The 27,860-nt window shown below is 44.1% G+C and overlaps 1 protein-coding gene across 3 annotated transcripts; it reads right to left on the bottom strand.

Moving 5' to 3' along the window:
- Positions 1-885: 885 nt before the first annotated feature.
- RILPL1 (Rab interacting lysosomal protein like 1) lies at positions 886-27,768 on the bottom strand. Of its 3 annotated transcripts, none has more exons than XM_054843826.1 (8): positions 27,229-27,766; positions 23,466-23,616; positions 17,481-17,599; positions 15,909-16,127; positions 11,105-11,277; positions 10,479-10,571; positions 6,296-6,383; positions 886-3,853 (listed from the first exon to the last, which is right to left on the bottom strand). In XM_054843826.1, exons 1-8 carry the CDS (start codon positions 27,526-27,528, stop codon positions 3,848-3,850), a joined length of 1,149 nt encoding a protein of 382 aa, XP_054699801.1. In that variant the 5' UTR covers positions 27,529-27,766; the 3' UTR covers positions 886-3,847. The 3 variants fall into 3 exon arrangements, with proteins under 3 accessions (XP_054699801.1, XP_054699800.1, XP_054699802.1); XM_054843827.1 differs by lacking the exon at positions 886-3,853 and adding an exon at positions 4,262-4,345 and having other exon boundaries at positions 27,229-27,768; XM_054843825.1 differs by lacking the exon at positions 6,296-6,383 and having other exon boundaries at positions 27,229-27,767.
- Between the last annotated feature and the right edge of the window lie 92 nt (positions 27,769-27,860).

Here is a 27,860-nt window from a genome sequence, read left to right as displayed (position 1 = left end):
ACACAGCTTGCATGCTACCCACCTGGCTGCCTGGGTTAGGGTGCGTGAGAGAGCTCCGCATATAATTATTTGTGTGCCAGATGTCTGCTCACATTCCGTGAGACAGATGCCCTTTATGAAATAGTTACTTGTTGAAGAAATACTCATGAAATAGCCACAAACTAAGCTTCTAAAAAATGTAGCCCAAACCAAAAGCCAATGTGAAGCGACTTTATTTTCTTGAAGACGCTGGGACAGGTGAGATCTTTAGCAGTACTGTGTCCTTAACTAGTCCTGTGAGGTGAGAGAGGAGCGTGTAATAAGAAATGCATTTTTTATGTTATGGGAGGATGTCATTCCCTTTTCTTAGAGGAATGTGCACCACAGAGCAGTAAGCAGGTCAGAAAATGCCTGAAGTTCCTGATGAGTCCATGGACAATCATGGAAGGACAGTGCTGTGGTTAAAGGTGGTTGCAGCTGCGTCCGCTCTGTCCTCTTCTCCTCTCTGCAAGTCAAGTCTTGCCTACACAGGCTTGTTCTGGAAACGGGACTTGCTGCTGGCTGTAGCTGAATTGGGGAAAACAGGGCAAAGCATCTCCTTTTTCAAAGCCAGGGTGTGTGTATGCAGACACGTATCTTCTGTTGAGGAGCTTATGGTGCTTTCTAGAGAAGGTTCTGTCACGCACTTTGTCATCATAGGCAATTCCTAAATATTTGCTAATGTATTTTAAACTGTACTTTTTTTGTCAGCATCTGAATGGCCCTATCCTGAACCTTGCCCAGTGTGAGGCTTTATTTCCATGAAGAGTTGTATGAGCCTCTTTCAGGGGAAGGACAACAGACCCGTGTGCTGCATCCCCAAGAAGAGATGTGATTAACTTTCCACAAAAAAAAAGGACACAAGTCTTGCAGAAATACTTATTTTTCAGAAATATTTATTAAATTGTTAAAATTATTTACTGCCCAACCAAAAAAAGAAAAAAAAACCCAACCCAAAAAAACTTCAGTGATCCTGCACTTTGCAGACAGGACTGTACACCCCTTACCTGACGACATCCTGGCCCTGTTCCTAAAAGCAGATTTTACTTGAATATTGAGAAACAATCCATGACAGATCTTCAAATCTTTACATCCCCTTCCCTATATGCCATCCTTCCCAATGGCACTTGGAGTCTACAAACCCAGCATTTCTAACAGGAGAACAAGGAGCGAAGTGCTAATGCCAGCAGGTCGGGATAACTAATTAGATTTTTGAGGTACTGGGCTGCAGAGATGAGCGGGGGAAGGTTGCACTGCTTAGTGCTGTTGTTTGAACTGGCTGCAGATTTGACTCGACAGTGCTGTGCTGGGCTCTGGCCTAGGGCACGAGCTTTACGTGCAGCAGGCTGGGAGGTGTCCTTTCTAATACACCAGCTTAGGACCGGGGAAAAACTGTTCACTCCGTGTATTTCTGTTATCCTGATTCATTGCTCTCAGCTGATTGCAAAAGTGATGTGCTTATTCAGACCGTGCACCCGCTGCATTCTGGCATTGTTTCTGATCACCGCATCTCTCCTAAATGTGCCCAACAACTCTAAACTGTGCTGGGGGGAGACTCCATGGGCATCATTCACAATTTACTTTAACTGCCTGATATAACTGTAGTGTACTGCAGTTTTTTTCTAATATGGAAGTGAAATTGAGATCTTAGCAACTTAAGTATCATTAAATTAAGATGCTCCCCCCCATTTAAGAAATGCTTTTCGCACAAGGGGGGAAGTGCTGCTGTTTATGGATACAGCTTTCTGTAAGCATAAAACTTGAGCTATGTCACCAGAACGTAAGCAGGCAGAAGCATGTCTGCCTAATACTGGTATCAGACACTACTGTCGCTATTTCAAACACAGATGTCTTTCATGTAAGGCCACATACCCCCCTGCCCCAAACTGCAGTGACGCCAGGGAGGCACAGTAAACACTTTCTCTACCTAGAATGTGCAGAAGGTCTGTGTTCAAAACATAGTGCAGTTACAGTCGGGAGCAGAGCAGCATTCGGCCCACCACTGCAAAAAGTTTCCTGGTGGTTTCATTATAGATGGGCTAAGGACCATTTGCTGCCCGTACACATTAAAGAATCCAGAGTCTTGAATCACCCTGTATGAAAAACAACTGGCCTGCACTAAACCTTTAGCTTCTTCAGGACTTGCTCATACATTCAGCACCTGGAGTAGCTGAAGTTTTACTCCAGCCTGAGCATTGTTTCCTGTCCTAGTGCCGCTCCTGAGAACAGGCTCTTTACAGAGCAGATGCAGTTACGGGGGTACGGTGCCCACTGCAGCTGAGCCCCCTGCACTAGGCTCCATGTGCAGAAGTTGCCTACGGCCTTGTTGTAACTACCTACTCCTCGCCAGCAGCACTGTGCTCCAGCGCCTACTCTCCCAGCACGCAGCCAAGTTCACAGCATGACCTCGGTGCCTTTCGCGAGGAGCCACGGACGCGTTTGCCCTCTCCTGCCTGGTTAGGTGCCTTTGTGGAGTGTGTGGAGCAGAGGCAGGGCGTGCACTGTATGCAACAGTGTCGATGCATGGGGCTTTAGTGTCATGGGGTTGGTGAGTACAACTGAGGTCTCACAAGCTCAGTGGCAAAGCAGATCTAAATCCAACCGCCTAGCAGTTCAGCTAGGCTGGGCTTTTGCTGGCAGGTTGAGCCCCTCTGACTGCAGGGTACCCAATCATCTACTGACACCAGAGGAGCAGCCTGCACATCCAGAATTCTTCCGCTCTGCCCAAGTAGTGTTCAGACTAGTCAGAGAAAAACGTCATCTCTAAGTCAGTTAAAATAGTTTATGTCAGCTTGTTGAGAATGTCTTTCACTCTGAAGTTAGGCAGTCTTACCTAGACAGAAAAGTGGAGTGTGACTTAATTAAAAACCTGTCTGTGGAAAGAGACCTAATTCCTTTACAGCAGCTGTCTGCTATACCGGGGGAAGTCCCTGGTAAGAAGGAAAAAAATTCCAGTGTTAGAATTCCTCCTCGTAGGCAATTTGTTTCCCATTAATACTACAGAACTCATGGCAAAATGCAAGGCACGCTCACCTCATACATCAGTTTCTTCATGCTTTAGGCACTATAAGCAGCAAGGGAAACGTACACTCGCTATCCCTCTCAAGGCTACTCCAGTTTATCAGTTTGTATCAGGTGGATTTCCAAGCGGTTACTCTGCAAAATGCAGACACCAGCTGAACTTGACAGGACCCAGCAGTGCCGAGACCTTCCATGGAGAGTGGCCAGCTGTTGTATCCCTCTTGAAAAAATTCTTACGGAAATAAAAAGCAAACAACCAATAGTGTTAACAACCAGGGTAAAAGAGTCTTTGCCACTAGATATTGTACACTGCAAACAAACTTCTAATAATGGCACAGGTCCTTTTTTTTTTGGTTTAAAGAAGCTTGTGTTACTGTAGTTAATGCATGAACAAGACCATAGACTTGTTATTCAGCACAAAACAAGTCATCTAGAAGCTTCGATGTCCCAGGGTATCAGCGAATGTTACTACAAAACTTGGATTCTGTTTTCAGCCAACAGTCCCCAAGTAAACAGCAAGGGATCCCTTTTGAAGAGTAGGTCTGAAACGCAACCACTGAGGTGTGCAAGGCAAAGAAAAGTGACGAGCTGCCGCATTTGTTTACAGAAGCTTCTTGTTACTAGACTGTCAAGATCTACTGTGGTAAACTGAACACCTCAAGGTTTTAGTCACAGGTGCTGCAGGGCTTCTTGTCCTTGTTCGGTGTAGGAGTCATCTTTATTCGAATTTGACCATTCTCCAAAAGTATCCTGGAAGTGGACATTTTTCTGTGATGCCTGCATACGTTTCTTATCACGAGAGAAGAAACTAAACCTTCCGGGAAGGGAGGGGAGGGAAGAGAAAGAAGACTGTTTACCATCTTGAAAACACTTCAAACACCCGACACGATACACAGCACAACAAACCACAGAGCAAAAAAATCTGTTTGCATCTGCAAAAATCAAGGCAGTGAAGCCTGATGGGAGCGCATGTCAAAATGTTATTAGAGATGAAGTCATTGCAATCTCAAGCAGTTTGGCTATGGAAACTTCAAATAAGCTCTAAATGCTGTTGACTCTACAAGGTGCAGGCATCATTTTAGATGTATATTCCCCCTTCCCCAGCCCCGAGATAAAGAAGCGACACAATACAGGTTAGTTTATTGGCATAAATAAAGTGGTATCTTTGGCATTAAATCTATATAATTTACCATAAAGCAGAAATAAATAATGTTTTTAAGGGTGTCAGCAGGGAAGTTCATAAGATAAGAAAATAAGCCTCCACATTTTTTCCAAGTCTACAGATTTTGATACGTAGACTTGATTCCTGCAAAAATAAATGAATAAATGCACGTATGTGCACAAGAGTTTGCAGGATGAAGGCTCCAAACAAATGCACACAAGTGTGCACGTCATTTCCTGTCACACGGCTTGGGTGCTCTAAGATAATGACGTACATGAACCAACAGCCATTTAATACAACAACAAATTGCCAGCTGACAACAGAGCTAAAAAAATACAGTTGGAAAAATCCTTAGTATCATTTTATTTGTATAGGATGACGTTACTTGATTAGGCAAATTTGATGTTCGTCATGAGTTCAGTACGAGAGGTGTTAGTGCAGTGTTTAGGTCTGCTGAGAAATGCAAAAGTTGTGGTTCTGGCTACCAAAGGTTTGAATTGGCTGCATTGCCTTTTGGTTTTAATGGCGCACTTTGAGAGGTAAATATTGTTTTGCTTGCAGAGTACCAAGCAAAATGCAGTTCTGAGCCACGACAGGAACTGCTAAATGCTTCTGCAGTAAGAGACCATGCAAATATAAACTCAGCTTTGAGAGGTGATGGAATATTTTTCAGGGCATAAACCTGACCCTACACCCACGCCCCGCCATCCTCAGCGTTCCCCCCACCTGCACTGCTCAGGGCTCCCCTCAGTATCACAATCCCAACTGTTCAAGCCACCTTGTGCAGACCAGGATGCTCTGCCTTTGCCGTCTCCAGTCACATAGGAGGCCATTATTTGCGTGTGAGATGGCAGCTTTCCTGAAAAAATATCCTATCATGTGCAGGTAAGCATGATGATAGTTATTAAGAATATTAAGAATAATTATTTCTTGACTATAAAGTGATATAAAAAGCTACACAAGTGCAATGCCATATAACTAACGTTGCTAGCGGGACCTGAACTTTTGCATTTCTTGGCTTCAAATGTGCAGCCTTAACAGTGAAATAAATCTTTTGCACTTAATTAGCCTCATACTTTTCTGCCACCTTCATCACAGGAGCTCATAAATTCACACATGTATGCTATGTCTTTTCAGGGCCAGACCCAATTCCAGCTGATAAAAGAAGTGTCTAGTCACTGAGGCTTTCTGCTGAGCATGTTTGGTCCTGCATGGTCAGGCCTAATATCTTGAATTCCACGCAAAGGACTGCAGTAAGTTTCAAATGTCAAAGTTCAGTAATTTTTCACTTTATTGTGAAATTAAGAAAGAGAAAAATATATTTGTAAAATCTCTACATGAAGCAGAAGGGTTAGGGCTTTTTAATTCCTTCTGAAACAATGAAAATTGTTATTATGCCTAGAAAACCCTCATGGAGGATGTTTGGGAAAAGTGTCTGTATGGAGAGGAAGGGAATTTAAATACTGTGTTGCTGCTGTAAATATAAAGCTCACCAACGCAGCAGTTCTAATGCAAAGAGACTTCCAGGGACAGCCAAGAATAGGGTGATAGAATTGATTATTGAGAGCATATACTCTATGCCAAAATACATAATTAGAGACAAAATATACAGTGCATAGATGGAAAGACATGGAAGCAACAGCCTATAATTAACACCGGAAATTAATGTAGACATCAGCCACTACGTTCTGTAAATCTAACTAACTAACTGACTTGTAACAAGTCATTAGAATGTCACAAGTTTCTTAAAAAGCATTGGTGTGAATTGTGTGAAAATAGGCACGCTTAGTAAGCGAAATTAACAGATGCTGGTTAAAATTGCATATTGCCACACGCAATTTTAGGAGGAGTAATGAGGAGTAATGATTGGTTTAGCATGGTAACATTAAGGCAAAAGGTGATCAATGTCAATACTTGAGGATGAGCATGGAGGACTATGATGAGTTGTGTACTGACTGGTCATTCTGATTGGCACTTTGTCCTTCTGTGATCCCACAGGCAGCCGATGAGAATGCAACCAGCAGTGCATGTTAACACAGGGTCATGCAAAAGGAAACCACGGTACCAAACATTTAAAAAAAAAAAAAATCCTACAAGGGACACAAGTCTTCTTATTGGCTGCAATGTGGGATCGTCTGGAATCAATCCAGCTGCTACCATGGGCATTATGGCTGTAAAGATCCTGGTCAGGAAAGTACAGACACAGAAGAGATAAGACTGGAGCAAGGGAAAGAAAAAGCATTCCATTAAAAAGAAAAGAGGCAAACATGATACACAGGGTTACTTTGAATTACCACACAGGACATGTTACAGGGAGAGGTGGATCTGCATCACCCAAGACAGCTCTCCTCAGTGAAAAACTCTTGTCCTTTTAACAGTTTAAATTGCTTTTGAATTTCTAAAAGATACCACTTTTCAGCTGTGAGGCAGCCTGCAATCTGGGTTGGATTTCATCAAGGTATTACCACCTCTAGCAATGCAGAGCAGAGTGCACATTTTTCTTCCCAAGAGACAAACAGGCACATACGTAATGAAATGAAGGATGAAGGTGTATGTTAAGAAATACAGAACAGGACTCTGCCGTGACTACTGGATATTTGCACGGAAAACAGGGTTAGAGAGGACCAGTGTTAAAGATTTTACAAATGTTGCAGTTGATAGTTTCAAGTTAAAAACCAGTATCGCAGGTGAAATCTTGAAATAACCTCCTGTGCAAGCTACTTGGTTAAAGGGCCTGCATATCTGTTCCAAAAGAGCCTGCCTTGCTTCACATGCAGAAAGATGCCAACTGCAGGCAGCGAAATACTTTATTTGAAACCTTGCAACTGCTCTAGCAGCAACACTTCCTAGCTGGCTAGCAGCAACACTGTTTCTTTGTAAGAGTTCAGCACTTTCACTACGCATTATTCGATTCATGCAACTTAGAGGCTGAGAGAGCGCGCTGGCTAGGAGCTCTATGCCCCGCCAGCCCCACACAAACCTGCCAACACACCTTCATCCGTACCTGGAACACCCTCTGTTTTTCTAAGGGTTCTCCTCAGAGGTTCTCCCTTGTGCCAAATATTTTTTTGAACTGTGGACTAATGTCAATTAAAGATTAAGTTGAAATCATGAGACATTTCACTTGTGACCAAATGCAGCTCTCCCCAGCATAGTCACTCTAACTGCTATTCTTAGATTAAAAATAAAAACAAACAAGCAAACATTGTTGTATCATTAGCAGTAGGTAGGATCTCTATTTTTATGCATTATGGCATGGTCCCTGAGCTGCAGGAACGAGACAGACACATCAGCTTTTGTAGACTGCGAGAATAGGAAGAAAACTCATGGCTGTTTCAGGCATTACATCAGTGACAAACAAGCATGTATCCTTAAAGAGAAAACAAAAGGGCGTTTTCTGCTCAAAACAGAGGGATCATTTTTAATCCTTGTACTTTTCCTCCTCTGTAAAGCCTCCTGGTTACATTATTTCATCAAAACTCTGACATGTGATGTGGTAGAGACAAATGTAGAAAGCAGTCTGAGATCAGAACTCAGAGTTTGCCCCAAACATGCAAACCCTGGGAGTGAAAAAATGTTGATTTCTGTAACTTCTTTTCCTTTCTTTATGGGGATGCAGCACAGAATCACCTGAGCACATCTTAGATGGCACAGACTACATATATGCATGTCTCACTCCCTGAGATACGGCATGGTCAAGGACACAATGGGCACGTCACACAGGCAAGCATAAAACTTCTCTTGAGAGGATAGCAACAGTGTCTCCTATTCTTGTACTTCAGCTTTTTGTTTAATCAGGAGGAAAAGTCTGAAGTGGAGGGAAAAGCAACCCTACTTTCATTTGGAAAGGCACTCTGCATGCAGATATCAGCATTACAAGTTTTCATCACGTCATTAGGTATGGAGAGTTTATGTGCCAGTGTGTTACCCAGCAGCCGTATAGCGAGGTGCTGACAGCATCCTGCCTGGGAGAGGGCAGGGACTGCAGGAGGGGTGATGTAACAGGGCAGAACTAATGCTACACTTGGGTTCTTTGTTCTTCCCAGAAATGAAATTTCCTGTTTTTTTAAAGCCCATCTACAAGTACACTGTTGACAACACACACGGAGAGGAGGGGAGGAAGAAAATAAAACCATGCTAGACAAATCCTATCCAGACAGGCTGCAAGAATAAAACAAACCTGAAAACTATTACTGTCCTTCAGGTTACTTCAGTAGATGGTTTTATCTTCCCTTATTTAATGGGATGGCTAAATGAAGAGAGAGCAGAAAGAAACCTCGGGACCGAGCATGACAGCTAAAGAAAGTAATTTCATCTTAACAGCAGGTTCAATATGTGCTTCCACTCTCTGGCAGAAGAGGACTCTTGCCTTTTCTGAAAGGGGCCAAAACAAGATCTTATGTTTTATTGTGTGTGGTTTTAGTTACATGAATTTAACATGGAATCTAAGAAACAGAAAGATTAGACAGGAGTCTGAAAATGTGCATTGATTGAGTGGTCTGATGCTCAACAGGTTTTTAATAATAAATTACCTGAGAGGAAGCAAGCACGGAGATAACTGGTTGAAAACACTTATGTGCCTCCTGCCATGGCTCCCTGCGTTGCTTACGCACATACACAGAAGGCAGAGTCAAAGCTAATACCTCGTCAGCATGTGCTCTGTCTTACAATATCTATTTACATTTTTATGCTGCCTTTGCTTCATAAATCAAGCACGGAAACCACGATCAACACAAACTATATAAGCTGAAACCATTCATCCTCCACAATGGGATAAGCTTTAAAAAGTGCTAAAATAAATTTAAAAGAAAAGAGAAGCTTTACAGCAGAGATCTTGTGAGGCAAAGTATTATCATCACGACTGCAGAATGAAAACTTAAGTCCAAACTCAAAGTGTATTTTGTAATCACGTGAGAGGAAAACTTCTCTCAGCAAACAAAGCAGCACAGACAGAAGCTGGAGTCTACTGAAAATAATCAAAAGTGCCCTCCTGACTTTGTGGTGGTTTGGATCGGTCCAGATCTTCTAGTGGGACTTACTCTCACAGGGCTGCTGCTATTATTAAACAAGGACTGAAGGTTATGGACATGGGGACAGGATGGAAGAGCTTTTTATGTGGGAACAAATGACTGTTCCAAAATCATTTATGCAGTTAAAAAAGTTAAGCTTCCAGTATCACAAAAATCCAAAGACTTGCTATAAGGTTACAAGACTTAATCTGGAATAAATAAATGTACAAGGAGGGAGTTTCGACATACAAATGGATTGGCTAACACTGTGGTTTTATAATTGATATACTAGTAAATGCACACCTCTGACAGTAAACTTTGGTTTTGGACATCAACATTAAATACTTCGCCAGAAGAAGGTGGGGTTCTTTATAGCCAAGAAAGCTGGCATTCTCTCCAGCAGCCAATTTGTTCAGCAAACAAAAGGGTTTTGTGCTGTACACATAGTGCAAGTTGGGGTCTAAAGGCTTAGGTCAACAGGGAAACAGGCCCAGCGAGGTCACACAGAAGCCTCATGGGCTCTCCATGCCCAACTGCTACAGGTCTGCAGCGGGAGTTACTTGTGAACAATACTCTTTATGTGTCTTCTGAGATGACCTGGGGGGCAGCGGTTTCTGTCACTCCACCACCTTAGGATCTGTGTGTTAAGGAACTGGGACTTACACTTGCACAGGAGCATTGTTCCTACAACCCTTGCACACTGACATCTGGCATGGACTTCAGTTTTGAGCACACAGGACAGGCTGAGCAGTGCTTTGGATAAGATCACAATCAGTAGCACCTCCCCTTGGAGCGTGACTACGTGGCCCAGACAAGAAAATTCTCTAGGAGGATCACGTGTCTGTGTTTAAGAGCTCACCAGCTCATACCAGCCACGATAAAACATCGCAACACGTGCTCTTTTGGTTAGCCTGAATGGCATACTTGAGAAGGAACATTAGAACTCGAGCGGGCTTCTTGGGCACACCAGTCTGGCCCATAAACACAAGCACACAGAGTACCGTTGGACTCCTTCCTGCTGTCTGCACGTAGGAAGCAAAAGGTACCACAGGAAATAATCCAGGACTGAAAGTTGACCCAGAACTAGGCAAAAGTTTTGGCCAAAGCCAACTGCTGTTTCATGGTACTTGCCAAGTGCTCCTTCAATGTCTCTCCCATTAGGAGATGTAGTTATCCTAATTTTTAAGTTCTTTACAATTGTCCTGCCCATTAGAAATATTTATTATTTGCAAACTATATCTAGTATCTATAGAAAATACGCTACTTACAGTCGTTTGATTCCAGATTCAGGCTGAGTTGAGGGTTTTGACTGAATTATGGGTGTAGGTTGAGGTGATCTAGTTTCTTCTTCTGTTTCCTCACTTGAAAGAAAGAAAAAGATAATTAATGTTCTCCTCCCAAGCCATGGAAGCACTTTTAAAATTCAATCTGAGGTAGTACTGTTGATGAAGAAATGCAATACAATCTGTTCCAAGCTCATGGAAATCAGTGGGAGATTTTTCTGATGACCAAGGAACAGCACCTAGAACTGGGCCTCCTTTCAATATTTTCTTCCCATTGTGAATAGGAGAGGGAAAAGAGGAATGCATTGAATAAAAGTTCTAGAATTTTCATTTTAGACCCACTCTTATCCTCATTTTTGAAGTTCAAAAGCATTAAATGTTTGTCATCTTTCTAAGATTCAGGGGGAACCGGGGAGTTAGGGAAGGACATAGTTTTTCCCAATTTTGAGGAACCAGATTCAAACTAAAGCCATATGCTTGCAATCTCTATTTTAAGCCTTTGCAGAAATATAAGCTCATTGGACACTATTTAAGAGCACATTTATTGTTTCTAGACCTGCCCTATGGCTCCTCTGTGTATAGCATGCAACAGGAGAGGAGATCAAACCTACCTTTTGTAATATAAAAGCTCCTCTTGAAGTAAAAACACTTTAGATTTCAATTCATTCCTCTCATGAAGGACATCCCGGAGCTCCTGCAAGGTGAATCTTGGACGATTTGGATCTTTTAAGTCCATTGCCATCTTTTCTGACTCTGAGAGGCAGTCATCGTTGTTTGGTTCTGTCTAGGGAGTGAAACACAGGCTTTAAATTCTCCATGCGAGTGCATGTCTGAGGAGTTTAAAGTATTTATCAGTCTAGTTCCCAACCTCTTCTTTTCAGCATTATTAAATCCTCTTTTAAGAGAAACATAGCAATTTTAAGAGAAAGAAATGTAGACGGAATTTGTTTTTCATGTTGTGCTGGTTTTGGCTGGGATAGAGTTAATTGTCTTCACAGTAGCCGGTACAGGGCTGTGTTTTGGATTTGTGCTGAAAACAGTGTTGATAACACAGGGATGCTTTTGTTACTGCTGAGCAGTGCTTACACAGAGCCAAGGCCTTTTCTGGTTCTCACACCACACCACCAGTGAGTAGCTGGGGGTGCACAAGGAGTTGGAGGGGACACAGCCAGGACAGCTGACCCCAGCTGACCCAAGAGATATTCCATACAATATGACGTCATGCTCAGCAGATAAAGCTGGGGTAAGAAGGAGGAAGGGAGGATTGTTCGAAGTCATGGTGTTTGTGTTCCCAAGTAACTGTTACGCATGATGAAGCCCTGCTTTCCTGGGGATGGCTGAACACCTGCCTGCCCATGGGAAGTGGGGAATGAATTCCTTCGTTTGCTTTGCTTGTGTGCACGGCTTTTGCTTTCCCTATTAAACTGTCTTTATCTCAACCCACAAGTTTTCTCACTCTTACCCTTCCGATTCTCTCCCCCATCCCACCGGAGGGGAGTGAGCAAGCGGCTGCGTGGGGCTGAGCTGCTGGCTGGTGTTAAACTGTGACACATGTGAAGACTGTCAGCAAGGACAGCTCAGTGATGTGATCACTTTGTTCTTTCCTGTGCAGAGGTTGACAGATGACAGACACAGGGCTGGTGAGATGTGGCAAGCCTCTGAAAGATGACCTGAGCTCCATTTTACCTCTCTTCACCTGGTGTTCAGGCGAAGCTTTCAAAAGAGGAAGACCTTAGTGTGGTGACCTACAATCAAAGCTCTGTGCTCACAGGAATCTTTCAGAGTTACATGTTTGGGAAAACAAACAAACACCAATTGTTTCTAGCAGGCCTGAACACAGGGTCCAACCTGAGTCACCTTACAGGTGATAAGTTTTCTTGTGGAGAAATTCCTGTGGAATCCAGACTGCCAGAAAGTCCACTGAAAATGTATAGTGCAGTTTTTGATCCACAAGTCAGTTTAAGGAAGTCATACTTTTAACAAATGGGGTAAATCAAACATCACCTTTTTATATAAACACTGAAAAAACTGCACAGCAAAGATCATGACAGTTCCTTCCAGCTCCTCCCACAAAGAGAAAGTTCCTCTGGATGTAAACATATTAAGTGGAGATTTAAGTTTATATCCCCTTACTGCCTTTATTGAAAAACCCAGGATTGGTGTTAGCACCAGGATCTAGCTATAAAGTGGAAGAAAACTGCAAGTGAAAGCTAGATGAGACATTTATACCTCATATATTTCTCTTCTTTTCCTCTGAGAAGAGTTCACTGGAAGCTTGGAGGAATTTTATCTCCCACCACCCAGTTTCTGTGGCTCCTAAGAAGCCAGAACTTGCACTCTAGGCACATGGCTGGATTCCCAGGCCTGTGGGGCTGCTTTCTGTCACCCAGGTACACTCTAGCACTTGCACAGAAGTATTTGGCCCTAACTGCTTGTGAAAGTGTGGTCTGTATAAACACAGCACACAGAAGACCATCATTCAGGTCCTCTGCTGTTGTTCCACTTGGTGGCTGCACAGAGCTGAGGACCAGTTAATGAGAAATCACAAGCTTCTGGGAAACGTACTCAGAATCAAGATGCTGAAAAGCAGCTCCAAGCCTTTAGAGGTCTGCAGGATTTCTAACAATACAAATAAACGCAGGGCGCTCAGTTCCAGCAAAGTACATTTGAAACGTAGCGAAGTACATTTGAAATGTGATGCTTTTTGCAAGGACTGACTAGGGGCCAGCACATGAAATCAGAGATGCCAGCAGCCAGGTCAGCCACCCGTCCTCCTAGCAGGATGCAGAGATCAGAGTCTCAGAGCTCCTGAGTTGCAGTGACGCCTCATTGGGATACAATCTGGAAATTTGAGGAGTTGAGTACTGGAATTCTTAAACAGAGTCTATTTTTTGTAAGCCTATTATACCCTCTTTTGAGCTCGTGTGTTTGTGAAACAGTTATCTATTGATATATGATTTCAGGTTAAACTTGCCTGGGCTAAGGCTGATGCAATATCAATTTCTACAGCAGGGACTGCAGTCCTTGTCCTGCAAAGACAAAGCAGCAGAGCAATGCTCGCTTGTCCATTCCTTTGATTCATCCCATTCATCCAAATCCATTTCTTTACAGTACAATAAATAAAGACTGATGCAACCTAACAAGAGATTCAAAGGAAATTACTCAAACACTTTTCCTTTTCTTCACCCCTTTAGATTACAGTCTGACCTGATGCCTCTTCTTTTGCTTGTATATTTGCCCTGCACCTTTACCCAAATAAACTATTTTTCCTAGATTTAGCTCAAATCAGCAAAGACTGAGCAGCCTGTAGTCAATGCAAATGTACTTGTCTGAAGCCAACAAGCAATGTCCATTCCAGAGCACGCAGCTATTCTAGCTTTCTGCTTGCCACTGCAATTCCTGTCTAACCATCATCCTGGCACAGAAAGCAGGGAACGGCTCTAATTAGAAGAGGCGCCATTGCCATGGAACTGATGAGTTAGAGAGAGGTGAAGAATGCGTCCTTTCTCTCCAGAGACTGAAGACACTTTCACTCCTGCTGGCTCTAGGCCTAGGCTCCACAGCCCCATTTACAAAGCTGGGTGTCCTGGCTGAATTAACAGCAGTGAAATCATCCTTTTCATTATTAATACAGTGCTTGCCCAATTCAGCAGTGACATGTGAACACAACACTGGCTGTCACATTCCAGGAGGGACCAGGGTACCCCATCAACCTTTGCCTCTGCTTCTTGATGTATATTCCTGCCTACTACAAGTGAATTGGGTGTTTCATTCTCTGCTGCAGTCTATCAGGCATTTACAATGCCGCTTGGTACTGGAGCTCTTATCAACGCATCCAGCCAAACAGCTCTATATGACAGTGCTCCTCTAAATTCTCTCATGATACCCCTTATTGTATTTTGTACCCTTCTGACTGCAGGATTAGGAAAGGGAAATACAGCACATTTGCTTTAGTAAGATAGTAGTGTCATGCGCAAAGAAAAATAATAACCATAAAGAGGACTAAGGGATGCAACAAATCAGAGATGCATCTTTTCTTCAGGAAGCTCCCCTCAAGTTTGCATTCCTACTGCTCTGACATCAGCACCAAGTCAATTTGCAGCTTGTCATTTTGCCTGTTCCTGCAAGTATTTGAGTATGCAAGCAGTAACATTTGCTTTTCATGAACATTTGTGCTAGTAACACTTCACTGCACAAATTCCAATAGGAAGCGCATGCTGGTTTTGAATGAGATAGAGTTCATTTTCTTCATAGTAGCTGGTAGAAAGCTATGTTTTGGATTTGTGGGGATGGCTGAACACCTGCCTGTGGTGCGAAGTGGTGAATGAATTCCTTGGTTTGTTTTGCTTGTGTGGGTGTCTTTTGCTTTCCCTATTAAACTGTCTTTATCTCAACCCACAAGTTTTTTCACTTTTACTCTTCCGATTCTCTCCCCTGTCCCAATGGGGTGGGGGAGTTAGCGAGCAGCTGTGTGGGGCTGAGCTGCTGGCTGGGGTTAAACCACGACAAAGCAAAGGCAGAAATAAGGCCAAAGCTGGTTCCTCTAAAAGGTGCCTTCCAATATTTATATGTCGATTTGGTGGCAATGGACCGGCTTAGCCCTGACAGATCAAAAGTGCCATAAGCACTGTGAGGACCAAGTGTGCAGAGTTCTGCATTGCCTCTGGGACCACTTCTGACACAATTTCTTTTCTACTGTGGTTCACATGCCACCACCGTCACAGTGCATGGCACCTTTGGGAACTATTAGGGCTTGCATATTTGCATATTCTGCAAAGCTTGAGCTATTTGTCAGCTGGTTATCTTTTGGAAAACTCAGACTGTTTGAGGGATCAGTTTGTTTTCCGTTGGGGGGAAGGGGTTGATGTGTACAAACAAAATGAAGCCAAGCGTACTAACGCAGCACTACCAAAACACTATCTGCCTCCAACACAAACTGACAGCTGATACTCCAGAGATTTTGGATTGCTTCATGGTGTTTTTAGTAGAACACTCTCTTTTGAAGCAATGATTTGTTCTGGTGTTTGGTGAATTCTGCAGCCTAGTGCATGACTCAAAGGTAACACTTCCTAGGACACATGATGGGTACGGTACCCAAGTGTAAGGGGAAAGCTGTTCTCTAAAGCCACTCTCTCCCACTGCTAACATGTGCTGCCACTCTGCCTGCTGTGAGACTGGTGCCCTCCTTTAGGAAGGGAGGATCTGTTCCACTGGGTCATCACCCACCCTAGCAGGCCCTTTCCTGTCACAGTGCGATGAGTGACGTTGCTCTCTCTATATCATATCTGAACACAAGATGCTGTGTTCATTGCCTCTGATGTGTATCAATCATGTTTATCCAAAGAAGAGGTACTTGGTATGAAGTCCAAAGCTTTTTAAAAGGCTGTTTAAAAAGTGATTTAAAGTGCCTCTTACCTTTACTTCCTCCCCATTTTGGCTGTCCTCACCCTGCAGTTTTTCTCTGAGTTTCCCCAGCTCTGCTCGCAGGTTGCCCATCTCCTGCTCCTTGGTTTGCAGATATGCTTCTAACTCCACCTTCTGCTCAATCAGCGCCTTCCCCTGAGCTTCAACAACGGTGATCCGGTGCCGCAGGTCATGGTTAATTTTCATTAACCTGTTCTGTTGCTGCTGAAGCTGCAAAACATTGATGCAATAGGTCAACATCCGTTCAGCTGTCAGCCATGGTGGCCAAGTCCCAAACATCATGTTAAAGAAAAAGTAGTGGGTTCCTGTTGAAATTAATCTGGAAAATTCTCCTCCCCTCCTTCTCCTCCTCACCCCCAGATTAGTTTTTTTAATATCTAATTATCTACTACACTTGCAGTCACCAAAATTTAATTGGTTTCTAGAGTAAAGAGGCATTTTTCCACTAGCACAGGGAATTCTCCAGCTGAAAGCGAATCCATCATTTCTGATGTTATGTTTCAAAAAAGCAAAGTTCAAGGATAGGGTGGCTTATGGGATTCTGAATCGAATCTTAACCCAGAGTAGAAGAGAGAAAGACAAGACAGAGGAATCCTTAGTATTCAATTTATAAGTACTTTGCTTTGAGCTCTGAGGCTCTCTCATAAGGCAGGATGTGACCTGCTGGGCATTGTATGGATAGCACCAATTTGAAAGGCCATGGCACCTGCCAGAGGCACTTGGGTAGAGCAGAGATCAATCTAGGTCTGGCTCACTAGCACCAGAAAAGTCCCATGGCCTAAGGAGATGAGGCAGTGTGAGGATGGGAAGCAAAATATGGGTAAGGAGGTCATTCCTCCTGACACAGAAAGAACCAAGACATCATGTGACTCCCAAAGTCACAGTGGAGTCTGTGATTCATCAAAGACTAAACCCGGATCTCTTGTTCTGTGGTCCCCTGGGCCACCCATCCTCTCAGTGACCTTCTATTCACTGCTGGCAAAAGTAAGTGACCTGGGCTGAGCTCAGGCCCCTTCCTCCTACCCCCTTCCATGTGCAAAGAGGTAATCCACATTGCATCCCTGGTGTGGGTACGTGTGTGGAGCCTCCACTGCCAAACTCTGCGGAGAGCGTATGTAATATACACAGTAGCCTGCTTACCCACCACAGGGATCTCTGGGTAGGGTGAGGCACGGGGCTGCTGAGGATGTTTGTACTGCCAAAGCAGAGAGATTCAAGAAGCCAGAGAAAGTTACCTGTCCTGTTCCCATGAAAGGGGAGAGGTATCAGGTCTTTAAGGAAACAAACAAAACAACCTGTCCTTCACCCATCTTCCTCTCTTGTTACACTGGTTTCCAGTCACGTTCCAAGTGTGCCTCATCCTTCTGAACGCAGCAGAGGGTGTGTGTCTGCACCGAATACAGCCTAATCATTTTGGACACTCCACAGTTATGCCAGACACTTCAGTTACTGGACTAATAATCTGGCATTGCTTAGAAATTCTACATTAACTTAAAACTTGAAACCAGGCTATGGAAATATGGGTGAGAAAGAAGAGAAATAGGAAGACTAAGAGCCACTTACAGCCTCTACATCCTCATTTTTAAGTCCAAGTTCCCGGTCCTTTGCTCTGATTTCATCCCTCTGTTTATCTACCACTTCCTTCAGCTTCTTCATGACTTGCCGCTCTCTCTCTGACATTCCTGGTTAAAAAAAGAATATAGAAAACAAACTAAGGACAATCAGGAGCTGCTGAGACTGAGAACAGTAACAGTGAGAAATATTTAGGTAAAGACTCTGGAAGTTGCCTGCTAGTAGAATTACAGAGAAGCTGTTGGAAGATGCTTTGAAGGTTACTTCAAGGGTAACAGGGAACAGAGATGACACAATTGACTCCATAAAGCCACTGCACACTAACTCCTTAAAAAAGGGACTGACAGTCCTCAGAAACATTTATAACAGTGGAGTGACACTGCTACATCTTGCTACCTCGGTAGTTTTACATCAGTGTTCACACTACGCCCCAGGGAGTTTGGTTATCCATGAGATATTATGTAGAATCAGCTGGCGAAGACCCTGTGAAAATTGTAAAAAAGACGGTCTGGATCTGCAGCAAGATCTAAACAACATGTCACTGTTGTGAATTGCATCTAGATCCAAACCAACTTGAGGTGCACTGGACTAAAATGATTTTGTGTTGAAATGCAGTTTTGTGTTGGGTGAAAGGGAGATGAAGCAGGACCTTCAGAGGGTACCTCCACCCTGAATGTAGAACAGAAATTTAGTCTGAATTATGGTCACATATTTTCTCACAGGAAGCATTCTTCCATTACAGAGATAATTGGGAACTGGCACTACAGTGATGGGCTCTTCAGAGCAAACACAGACCAGATGATTTAACTCGGTGAGATGATAAATCTACTACTGTAACTTTTCCTGATAACTGCACAGACATGCAGTTTGATGGTCCTAAACTATCACATAAAATCACGTTGCACAACATCCCATAGGATGGCTTGAAGATGAAAGGCTGTGACCAGGGCAGTGTGTGGCTGCCCAGTCCAAGCAATAGTTCAAATCCAGGGTCTGCTGCTTGTTATATTACCTTTGGCAAAGTATGTAGTTACTTGGGTCCACATCTTCCTCTATCTACAAACTGCGAGTGGTGGTAATTCACTCACTCCTCTGGGGTGGCTAGAAAGCCACTTCCTTTTTAATATATTAAAGCAGTTCTCACATCCCACATCAGAAATATGCTGCATATACATCAAATGTATCCAACTAGTCAAGTCTCTACTTTCTAACATCAGCTCAAACTTTCTGGTTATGTTCTTCCCTCATCAGAGAAATCCAAAGTTGCTCCCCTAAGAGAATGTAGGCTGCATGCCTTTAGGAACTCCAGCTTACAGATCGTCTACAGTTTGAACTGATGGATAGTACAGTAAAGCAAGACAAACCTGAGAGAGAGAAAGAAAGGGAGTAACTCTTGGTGGATGCACACTCCTGCAGCAGCTGTGGGTTTCCATGCAGGCATAAAAAGCGTACCACTGCAAACAGGGGGAATGGCAGCTCTGATCGCTCATTGCTAAAGGACCTAGAATCTCCCAGAGCTGTGGTACAGCAGAGAATAGGTAACTGCTCTGCTGGGAAAAGGACCGGTGATCTTGGCTGGCTGGGAATTTGGTTCAGAGGACGTGTTCCTGCCAAACCCCAGAAAACAGCTGAGTAACATGGTGTTCAGATTCTAGTATTACATTCTCATCCTTTTTAATTCTGTGGTAAGTCTGCCTGCTCTATTTCTGGACCCTGGTCCTTATCATCTCTCTGCTCTAGGTTCTAGTTCTTTGCAGGACAATTTTAATTCTTCACTATGATAACAGCTAAGACCCACCAGGGAGGACAAGTAGACACTGACACACATGACTACTTAACTCTTCTAAAAGATCCACACTCTCCTATCACAACACAAGACTGATACACTACTGAATCCACAAACCCCACTACAGGTTCCTGGATCTGCCCTCTGCAGCCAGTCTCAGGGCTGGGGCCTAAAACATCAGCTGTATTAAAAAAAACCAAACAACAACTCACGAACAAAAAACTTTGCCTTGAAGTACAGAGGGACTGCAGTGAAACATGAGAGTGGTAGTTTCACCCCAGTAGGAGCTAGGAATAGTGAGTGCAGCTATATTCATTAGTAGTTGTGAGATGCTTTGAGATCTCCAGCTAGCAGGTGCTATTTAAGGAATAAAGTACCATTTCAGTGCTGACTGCTTTTCCTCCCACTGTGCTCATTTTTCTCCCTAACATTTGGTGAACGTAAAAGACTTCGATTGTGTGCAGAGATCACTACGCTATTCTTTTTATTTCAGGAGGTGGGGAAAAGAAAGGTGGGAAGCATTTGTGAAATAGTCACATCTTCTTCCATTTCCTCGGGCACTGGGGAAGAGGAGAGGGAAATCTCTAAGTGCCGTAAATGTAAAATAGTTATCTCTAAATGATTCAAAGCCTAATATGTGCAAGATCTTAAACGGCACACCCAGTTGGCTTCCCTAGGCACATCCTATGAGCAGCTTCCTGTGGATTGGTGTGATCATAGCATTGTTCAAGCAAGAGAAAGGAAAGCAGCTGAAAAAAATAAGAAAAAGAAAAAAGGAAAAGAAATGGAAGGAAAAAAAAGAAAAAAGCATCCTTTATGTTCAGGGACCAGTTTACTGTTGTGTTTATACAACATCTATCACAACAGGCCAAAGTGCCAGTCAGGGCCTGTGGCACTACACCACTACCTAAATACTTAGAAGCTTGCCTCCACTTTGGAAGAGAATTGTAGGTTCCTTGGCAGCCTAGCACAGAAGGTTCACGCAACTGCTGACATCCTGCTGCTTGTCTGTATTACCACAGCCAGTCTGAGACAGCAGCTCCCCTTGCTGCAGTGAAACAGCAGCCTGCTTGTCCTGTTTGACACACGTTGGGTCAGGTTTGCTTGTAGCATATTACTTGGATATCCCAATCAGTCAGCACCATCAAGTAGAGCTGAGTTTGAGCTTGGGAGGAGTAGCGTTAATGGATGTTGTAGACTCACCTTTAACCCCTCCTGTGTATTTTGTGTCCTGCCACATGTTCTTTCACATGAACCCTGGTCTGCTCAGACTCTGAGCAGATGCCCTCTGTGCAGCACACTCCTGTTTAGATAGGATTGCATCTGCCTCTCTCATAAACACCTTCATTATGCTAAAGGAAGGCTCTGTGAACTCTGATGTGACTATTAATTGGCAAGGATTGAATCTCAAAGGCTTGCACACTCAAATCACTGGCCTCTCTTGCCTATGCTAAAAATAACTCCTTTAACTGTCTGGTGAGTAAGCAGCAAGCTGTTAATCCCAGGGGCTAGCCACTAAGGGGAGACATGATCACAATACTAAATCACGCTGAGATATGAAGACTGGAGTCTGGTCAGTTAGTCCAGCTAAAAAAGTATTTAGCTTGAAAATCTGCCTCCGTAGACTCTATAGGTATCAGATCAAATGATGGAGACTGAAAAAAAAGCAGCATGACTGCTTTTTGACACTATCCAAACAAGTCATTTGAGACAAATCTATATCCATTCATTAATAATAAAATTTCTTAAAATGAAAACAGTTGGCTTTGATATAATATGTCCCAATAATAAGATAGGGTTGCTATAAATTAACGTGATTTCACTTAAACTGATGATTTTGGCCAAAGAATATCAGTGATCCCAGAGTCTGATCTCTGGCATGGGTTTATGGGTTTTGTTTGTGTTGTTATACTTGGGTAGACACAGTAAAAATAACACAAAAGGCATGCCTGGCATTTGCTTGGCTAGTTGAATGTGAAGAGTATGGCTATATTTAAATACAAGCACATGAGCTGCAGTGAGCTAGATACCCACTGGAAGGAGGGGGGGGGGGGGAGAGAGAACAAAGGAGAAGTTGGGTCTTTATAGCAAGATGTCATAGTCTTCGTGGTCCATGACTCACCACTGCCATTCTGAAATTTTGCTGGGAGTTTGTAAGGCTGACGTTGAGCTATTTCTTTGCCATTAATTGACTCCTAAATTGAAAGCTTTACATTTGTTTTAAAAAAAGTGGTGATCTTGAAAGGTTTAACAATTTTTACTTTTTGAAGATTTCATTATATTCCTCCCCAGGGCAAGTTAGCAGTACTCAGCCTCTGGGAGGAAGCAAGTGCGACTTCTGCAGGGTTGGACAGGGTTTCATCCACCTAGAGCATACTTCCATTTAATCCCAGCCTCCAGCATCTGGAAAAGGATATCCCTTTGTTCCTAATGCTTTACTGGAGAGCTGCAATGGCTCAGCTCTGTGGTCTGGTTTTCACCCTCACCTCTGTGCCTGGGAAGATCATGGAACAGATCATTGGTTGGATAGTCACATCCAGAGGATAGTGGTCAACGACTCAATGTCCAGATGGAGATCGGTAACAAGTGGTGTCCCTCAGGGGTCCGTATTGGGACCAGTACTGTTTAATATCTTCATCAGTGACACAGACAGGGCAATCAAGTGCACCCTCAGCAAGTTTGCAGAGAATACCAAGTTGAGTGGTGTGGTTGACGTGCCTGAGGGACGGGATGCCATCCAGAGGGACCTGGACAAGCTCAACAGGTAGGCCCATGAGGTTCACATGAGGTTCAACAAGGCCAAGTGTAAGGTCCTGCACATGGGTCAGGGCAACACCTGGTATCAATACAGGCTGGGGGATGAAGGGATTGAGAGCAGCCCTGCAGAGAAGAACTTGGGAGTACTGGTGGATCAAAAGCTGGGCATGACCTGGCAATGTGCACTTGTAGCCCAGAAAGCCAACCGTATATTGTGCTGCATCAAAAGCAGCTTGACCAGCAGGTCGAGGGAGGGGATTCTGCCCCTCTACTCCACTCCTGTGAGACCGCCCCTGCAGTACTGCGGTCCAGCTCCGGAGCCCTCACCACAGAAAAGACATGGAGCTGTTGGAGTGAGTCCAGAGGAGGCCATGAAGATGATCAGAGGGCTGGAGCACCTCTCCTGTGAAGACAGGCTGAGAGAGTTGGGGTTGTTCAGCCTGGAGAAGAGAAGGCTCCGGGGAGAACTTATAGCACCTTCCAGTACTTAAAGGGGGCTTATAAGAAAGGTGGGGACAAACTTTATAACAGGGCCTTATTGCTGTTGCAGTAAGACTAGGGACAATGGTCTTAAACTAAGAGAGGGTAGATTTAGACTAGATAAGGAATTTTTTTTTTTTTACAATTGGATTGGTGAAACACTGGAACAGGTTGCCCAGAGAGGTGGTAGATGCCCCACCCCTGGAAGCATTCAAGGTCAGGTTGGATGGGGCTCTGAGCAACTTAATCTAGTTGAAGATGTCTCTGCTCACTGCAGGGGGGTTGGACTAGATGACCTTTAAAGGTCCCTTCCAACCCACACCATTCTATGATTATAAATCTCTTCACTTATTCTAAACTGGCTGTAAGTCCCAAACAAGCGAGGGAACCCTAAAGGCAGGTAAACCAAGTAAAATCAGTCTCTCCTAGAATATCATGATATTCTCCTAGAATATCACGATGGTGGACTGATATAATTCAGACCAAGAAATCTTGATTTGCTGCTCTACAAACAGTTACCCTGAATAGATCAACAGTTGCACTTACTTTTGTGCATAATGGTGTGAAATAAACATTGCTGAATGGATTATTCTGTTTGTATTAGAAAACATAAGGAGCGCTTAAGAATGTTTTTTTGCAAAAATGCAAACTAAAAAGAAAAAAAGTGATAGACCAAAAAATGAAGCTAGACTTTACTTTCAGAGATGCTTCTCAGCCAAACAAAATGTTGTTCAGTCTTTTCTTTCCCTCTGATCCCCACCTCTTATCAACTCTTCAGTGTCATCATGTATTCAGAGAGTCTCTATTCACGTAAGAAAAAAAAACCCCAACCTCCCAAACCCAGGCCTGCATTAATCTATAGGGAAAAAGCCAGAATATCCAGTCAAAATATTTTGATAAAGTATTGCTTTTTATAAAAAAAGCAAGTACTGAATTCGAAGTATCAAACTTGCCTTCATGCTTCTGAAATTCCTCTTCTGTGAAATTAATGTCTTTGTGAGACAAGTTTGTCATCAGTTGTTTATTCTCCTCCTGCAGCTGTGCAATTTGGGTAAGAAGGTCCTGTGCTTCCCCTCTCCAGACATCCTCCACCAGTTCTAATTCCTAAAGGGTAGACCGGGACAACACATTTATATTTTTAAACATGTTAGGAGTCTTTGACTAGACTATTTACAGATCAGACTAGTAACAATCCTACTATGATTCTTACAGAAAACAATTAAATGAGACTACTTTGAATTTCTTAGAAGACATCTACTTTCTAATGCCAGCATCAAGGAACCGAGTATCAAAGTCTCCTTAGGCTATATGCTGAATGTAAATACGTGAGGAGATAATTCCTGATGCAAACATTTTTGACATGCAAGTTACCCAAAGGATGGCTCCTTATGCCTCATTTTGCTGTGAGGACCAGGTTAAGGAGACTGCTGTGTCAGACAAGATAACCAATTATAAGCAAGAATTACCTCCTGCATCCCAGGAAGCAGCCGCAAAGGCTGTTATAAATGCCCCAGAAACTTCACACAGTGTGGGCCAGGGGAGTCAGTGTTAGACATGCTCATTTTGAAAGAGTAGCATCTCTAGTCTAAATTTCTGTTATGAAACAAAGTGTAAAATAATGAGCGCATAATAGTGTGCAGCAAACCCAGACCTCCTAGTCCATGTGGTAAAGACAAGACAAAACTGTCCTTCATCTTATATAAATTGTTCTATATGGAATGTCTTCAGTAGCATCTATGTTAGCGGCAGTGAGACCAGTCAAAACAACAGCTCCCATTTGTTAGGACACTGTGTGTCAAGAGCAGCTGTCACCAATCCTTGTAAAGGTCAAATTAGGACAAAAAGTATAAAGTCCTCAAGGAAAATCAGTTGTATTTAGAGCTTTACTTGTTCCAAAAGTCTTTGCCATAAATCATAATTCTGCAGTGGGGGGCATGCTCTGCTCCATTTTCATGTATGTGCTTTAACCAAAAAAAGCCGCATGCAAATCACTGGAGCCAGGCTGAGTCACTTGCTGACTTTTACATTTATCCCGCACGCCCCTTTCCTACCTAACAACAAAACACATTCAGACAACAACCCCACCAAGCACAGCTCTAGGCTAAAATAAGCTCTACTGAGAGATTAAAGGATAGCTTTCTGTTTTGAATGTATGCTCTGATAATGGGAAATCATGTTCCTATTGACTTTCGGGTCCAAATGCCATTTCATTCCAGCATTTATTGTTGCATTGCTGTCATTTTTAACGCCTATAAGCATGTTAAAAGTTTTGCAGAACACACTAGATGACAAATAGATTATACATAACATACAGATATTGTAAGCTATGCAGACTTAATTATTATGAAGTAAAGAAAATTTCATGAATCACCTCTATTTTACTTGAAACTCTTTATCTTGAGGGAAAAGCAAATCTGTAATGAAACTTTATATTGTCAAATACCTAGACTATTTACAGTGATGCTGCATATTATAACTCTGTAGCTAAAATAACATGCTGACCTAGTTTAGATAATAAAACAGCACATTCATCAGTTATAAGCATACTGATAAAATAGAACACACACAAGCCCCCAAACTATCTGAACTTGTATCATTTGTATGGTTGCACTGTAAACACACAACTACTTTAAGGTTTGCCTAGGCAAACTTTCTTATTTATTGCTATTGAAGAGCCCAATGAAATGGAGCAGAAATTAACTTCTGAACTCTCACTAGCAGAAGAATCAGAGAAGGCAGATCTACAGGCGGGAAGGTGCCAGCCAGCTCAGGAAACCCCAGGTGATGCTAAGCCAGGTTTATAGACAAGTGTTAAAAATATCATAAACTGATGCTTGCCAAGGACCACTAAAAGCTTGTATAGGTTGGGTTTTGGAGGCTTTTGGGTCACAAATATTTCTCAGTCTCTGGCTTTTCCTCTTTATCAGTACCTGTCCTGTGAGAGAGTTAGCCTTCAAACCCTCACACTGGAAGACATATGGATGCGACACTGTTCTTCTATAAGGGCTTAGTGCACTGGGAATCAATTAAAAAAATACAAATGTATCATATGTTTTATTTTCCTTTTAAAAATGTTTCCATCAAATTTTCATCTGGATTGTCTGAACACTCCGTGAGCCATTTTGTGACTATTAGAGAAGCTGGCAGAGCAGAGATGGTTAACTGGTGGGTATAAGTTGACATCTGGCAAGCACAGTGTTATGCAGTTGACATGCTTAGGAAACTTTTTAACACATAGAGGAACTTCAGAAGCAGCTACAAAGAACATCAACTTATACAATGATACTGGGTGTTGCTACCAGGCCTGGTTCAGTACCCACTTCACCATGCAGCATTTTGTTAGTATCTGAGATAAAGCATTACTGTTGACTGGCAATACTGTGGTCTCTGTGCAATCACTGGGGAGATGTGACTTATGGCAGTTCTTCCCAGAGGTGACATGCCCTCAAAAAACCTTCTGGCAGCTAGGGCTCAGGGAGTTAATTCATTTCTAGCAGAGGGCCCAGACACAGTATGGGACCAGCACAACAGACCACCCACTTGCCTCCAAGTTAGATCTGTTAGAAGGGCAAAGGCACAGTTTTGGCACATGTACTTGTATCTATTCTCTAGACTTTCTTACTTTGTACTCTGAAGACTTACATTAAAGATCTTCTACCATCCTTTTCAGAGACACTGCCCTGAGACTTCCTCTGCAAAATGTTGCAGGAATTATCTGGGGGTTTTCATATGCTAAGCAAAAGTCCCCTAGCTGACCCTTTTTAAAACATGAAACTTGAATTTATTTAAACTAAAGCCAACTCTTGAAGTTTTTGAGGTCTGTCTTCCAGAAATTCCCTGTCTCCTTTTTACTCTGAATCTGTGTGTGCAAGCAGGAATGGCATGAGGCAGCAGTGATGATTTAGCACAATCACTTACTAGAAGAACCATTTCTTTAAATCAGTTATCTGGATGGTCCTGCCACTACATGAGGGTAAGAGGATATGGGAAATAATGGTCTCTGCCTTGGGCTTTCATAGGATTGGTGTCAAGGAACACTATGACCACCTCAGATCAAACCAAGGGACAACATCTTACCATCAGAGGATGGAGCAGGAATCTGTGAGTGCTCTTCCCTACTCTTTAGCTCTAACAGTGCCCTGAAATCACTTGGTCCTCCATCTCTCTCCTATGACTTGCCTACCCAATGAGTGTGCCAGAAAGACTAGACTGCTAAATCATACACAGCTCTGGAGAGAAGAGTGTATTATTGCCAGTGACCCTTCCTGGCCTAGCAGGAAGGCAGCACTATCCTCTCATCAGGAAAGGGGATGGAGCAGGAGTCCTAATCCGGGAGACACATGGGGAAGGAAATGCAGTGACTGGGGAAGGGGTGGAGAAAGGGAAGGAGGACGGAAACTTCCAGGAGGGAAGGAAAAAAAAAACCAAACCAAACCCAAACAACAACACACCCAAACCCTCAGTGAGCTAAGGCAGCGTCCACACAGATCCTGTGAGCCTGCCCTGGCCGTACCCACATGCGTGCCCCGCCCGCTCCCCACCGGTTCCGCGGCATCCCGGCCCGCACCCCAGCCTCCCTCTTTGTTTTCCCCAGCGGCTGCGGGGCGTAGGGGGGAGAACAGCGGCGGAGCGGCCGAGGCCCGGCTCTCCCCGAGGCCGGCTGCGGCAGGCGAGGGCAGCCTTGCCCCGCCGCGTCCCCCCCGCCCCCGCCCGCACCTTCTGGTGCTTCCTCTCCTTCTCGATGCGGTCCATCCTCTCCAGGCGCAGGCGGTCGAGCTCCAGGCGCAGCTCCTCCATCTCGGGGTTGATGTGGTTGCGGCTCACCAGCACCTCCAGGATCTCCAGCACCCGCACCACCTTGGGCATGAGGCGGGCGATGGCCTCGCAGCCGTGCTGATCGATCACCCGCTCAAACTCCTGCCCCACGGCCGAGGCGATATCGTACACATCCATGACCGTCAGCTCCGCCGCGTTCTTCTCCAGGGCGGGCGGCGCCCCGCCGCCGCCGCCGTCCATGGCTCGCCCGGCCCCGCGATGCCCTCATAGGCGGCGGCGGGGCGCTCTCCTTGCGGGGCGCCCCCTCCGGCAGCCGACCCCTCCTCACCCGGCGCCCCCTCACCCGGGCCGCGGCCCCACGCAACTCCCGCGAACTCGAGCTGTCGCAACGGGGGGGTGGTGGTGGTGTGTGTTTAAACTTGGCCGGGCGGCGTGAGGGGAGCGGCGGTGGGAGCGCGGGCGCGGCCTCCCCGCCACCACCCCCCGCCTTCGCCCCGCCGCTCGGGGCCAATGGCTGGCGCCGGGCGGGCTCGGGGGAGGCCCCGCGCATGTCCGCGGCCGCCGCGCCTCGC

The sequence above is a fragment of the Grus americana genome, chromosome 16, assembly GCF_028858705.1.
Source record: "Grus americana isolate bGruAme1 chromosome 16, bGruAme1.mat, whole genome shotgun sequence".
In the NCBI taxonomy this organism is placed as follows: domain Eukaryota; kingdom Metazoa; phylum Chordata; class Aves; order Gruiformes; family Gruidae; genus Grus; species Grus americana.
Note: the sequence above shows the minus strand (reverse complement) of the source record. Positions and strands in the feature narration are given on the sequence as shown.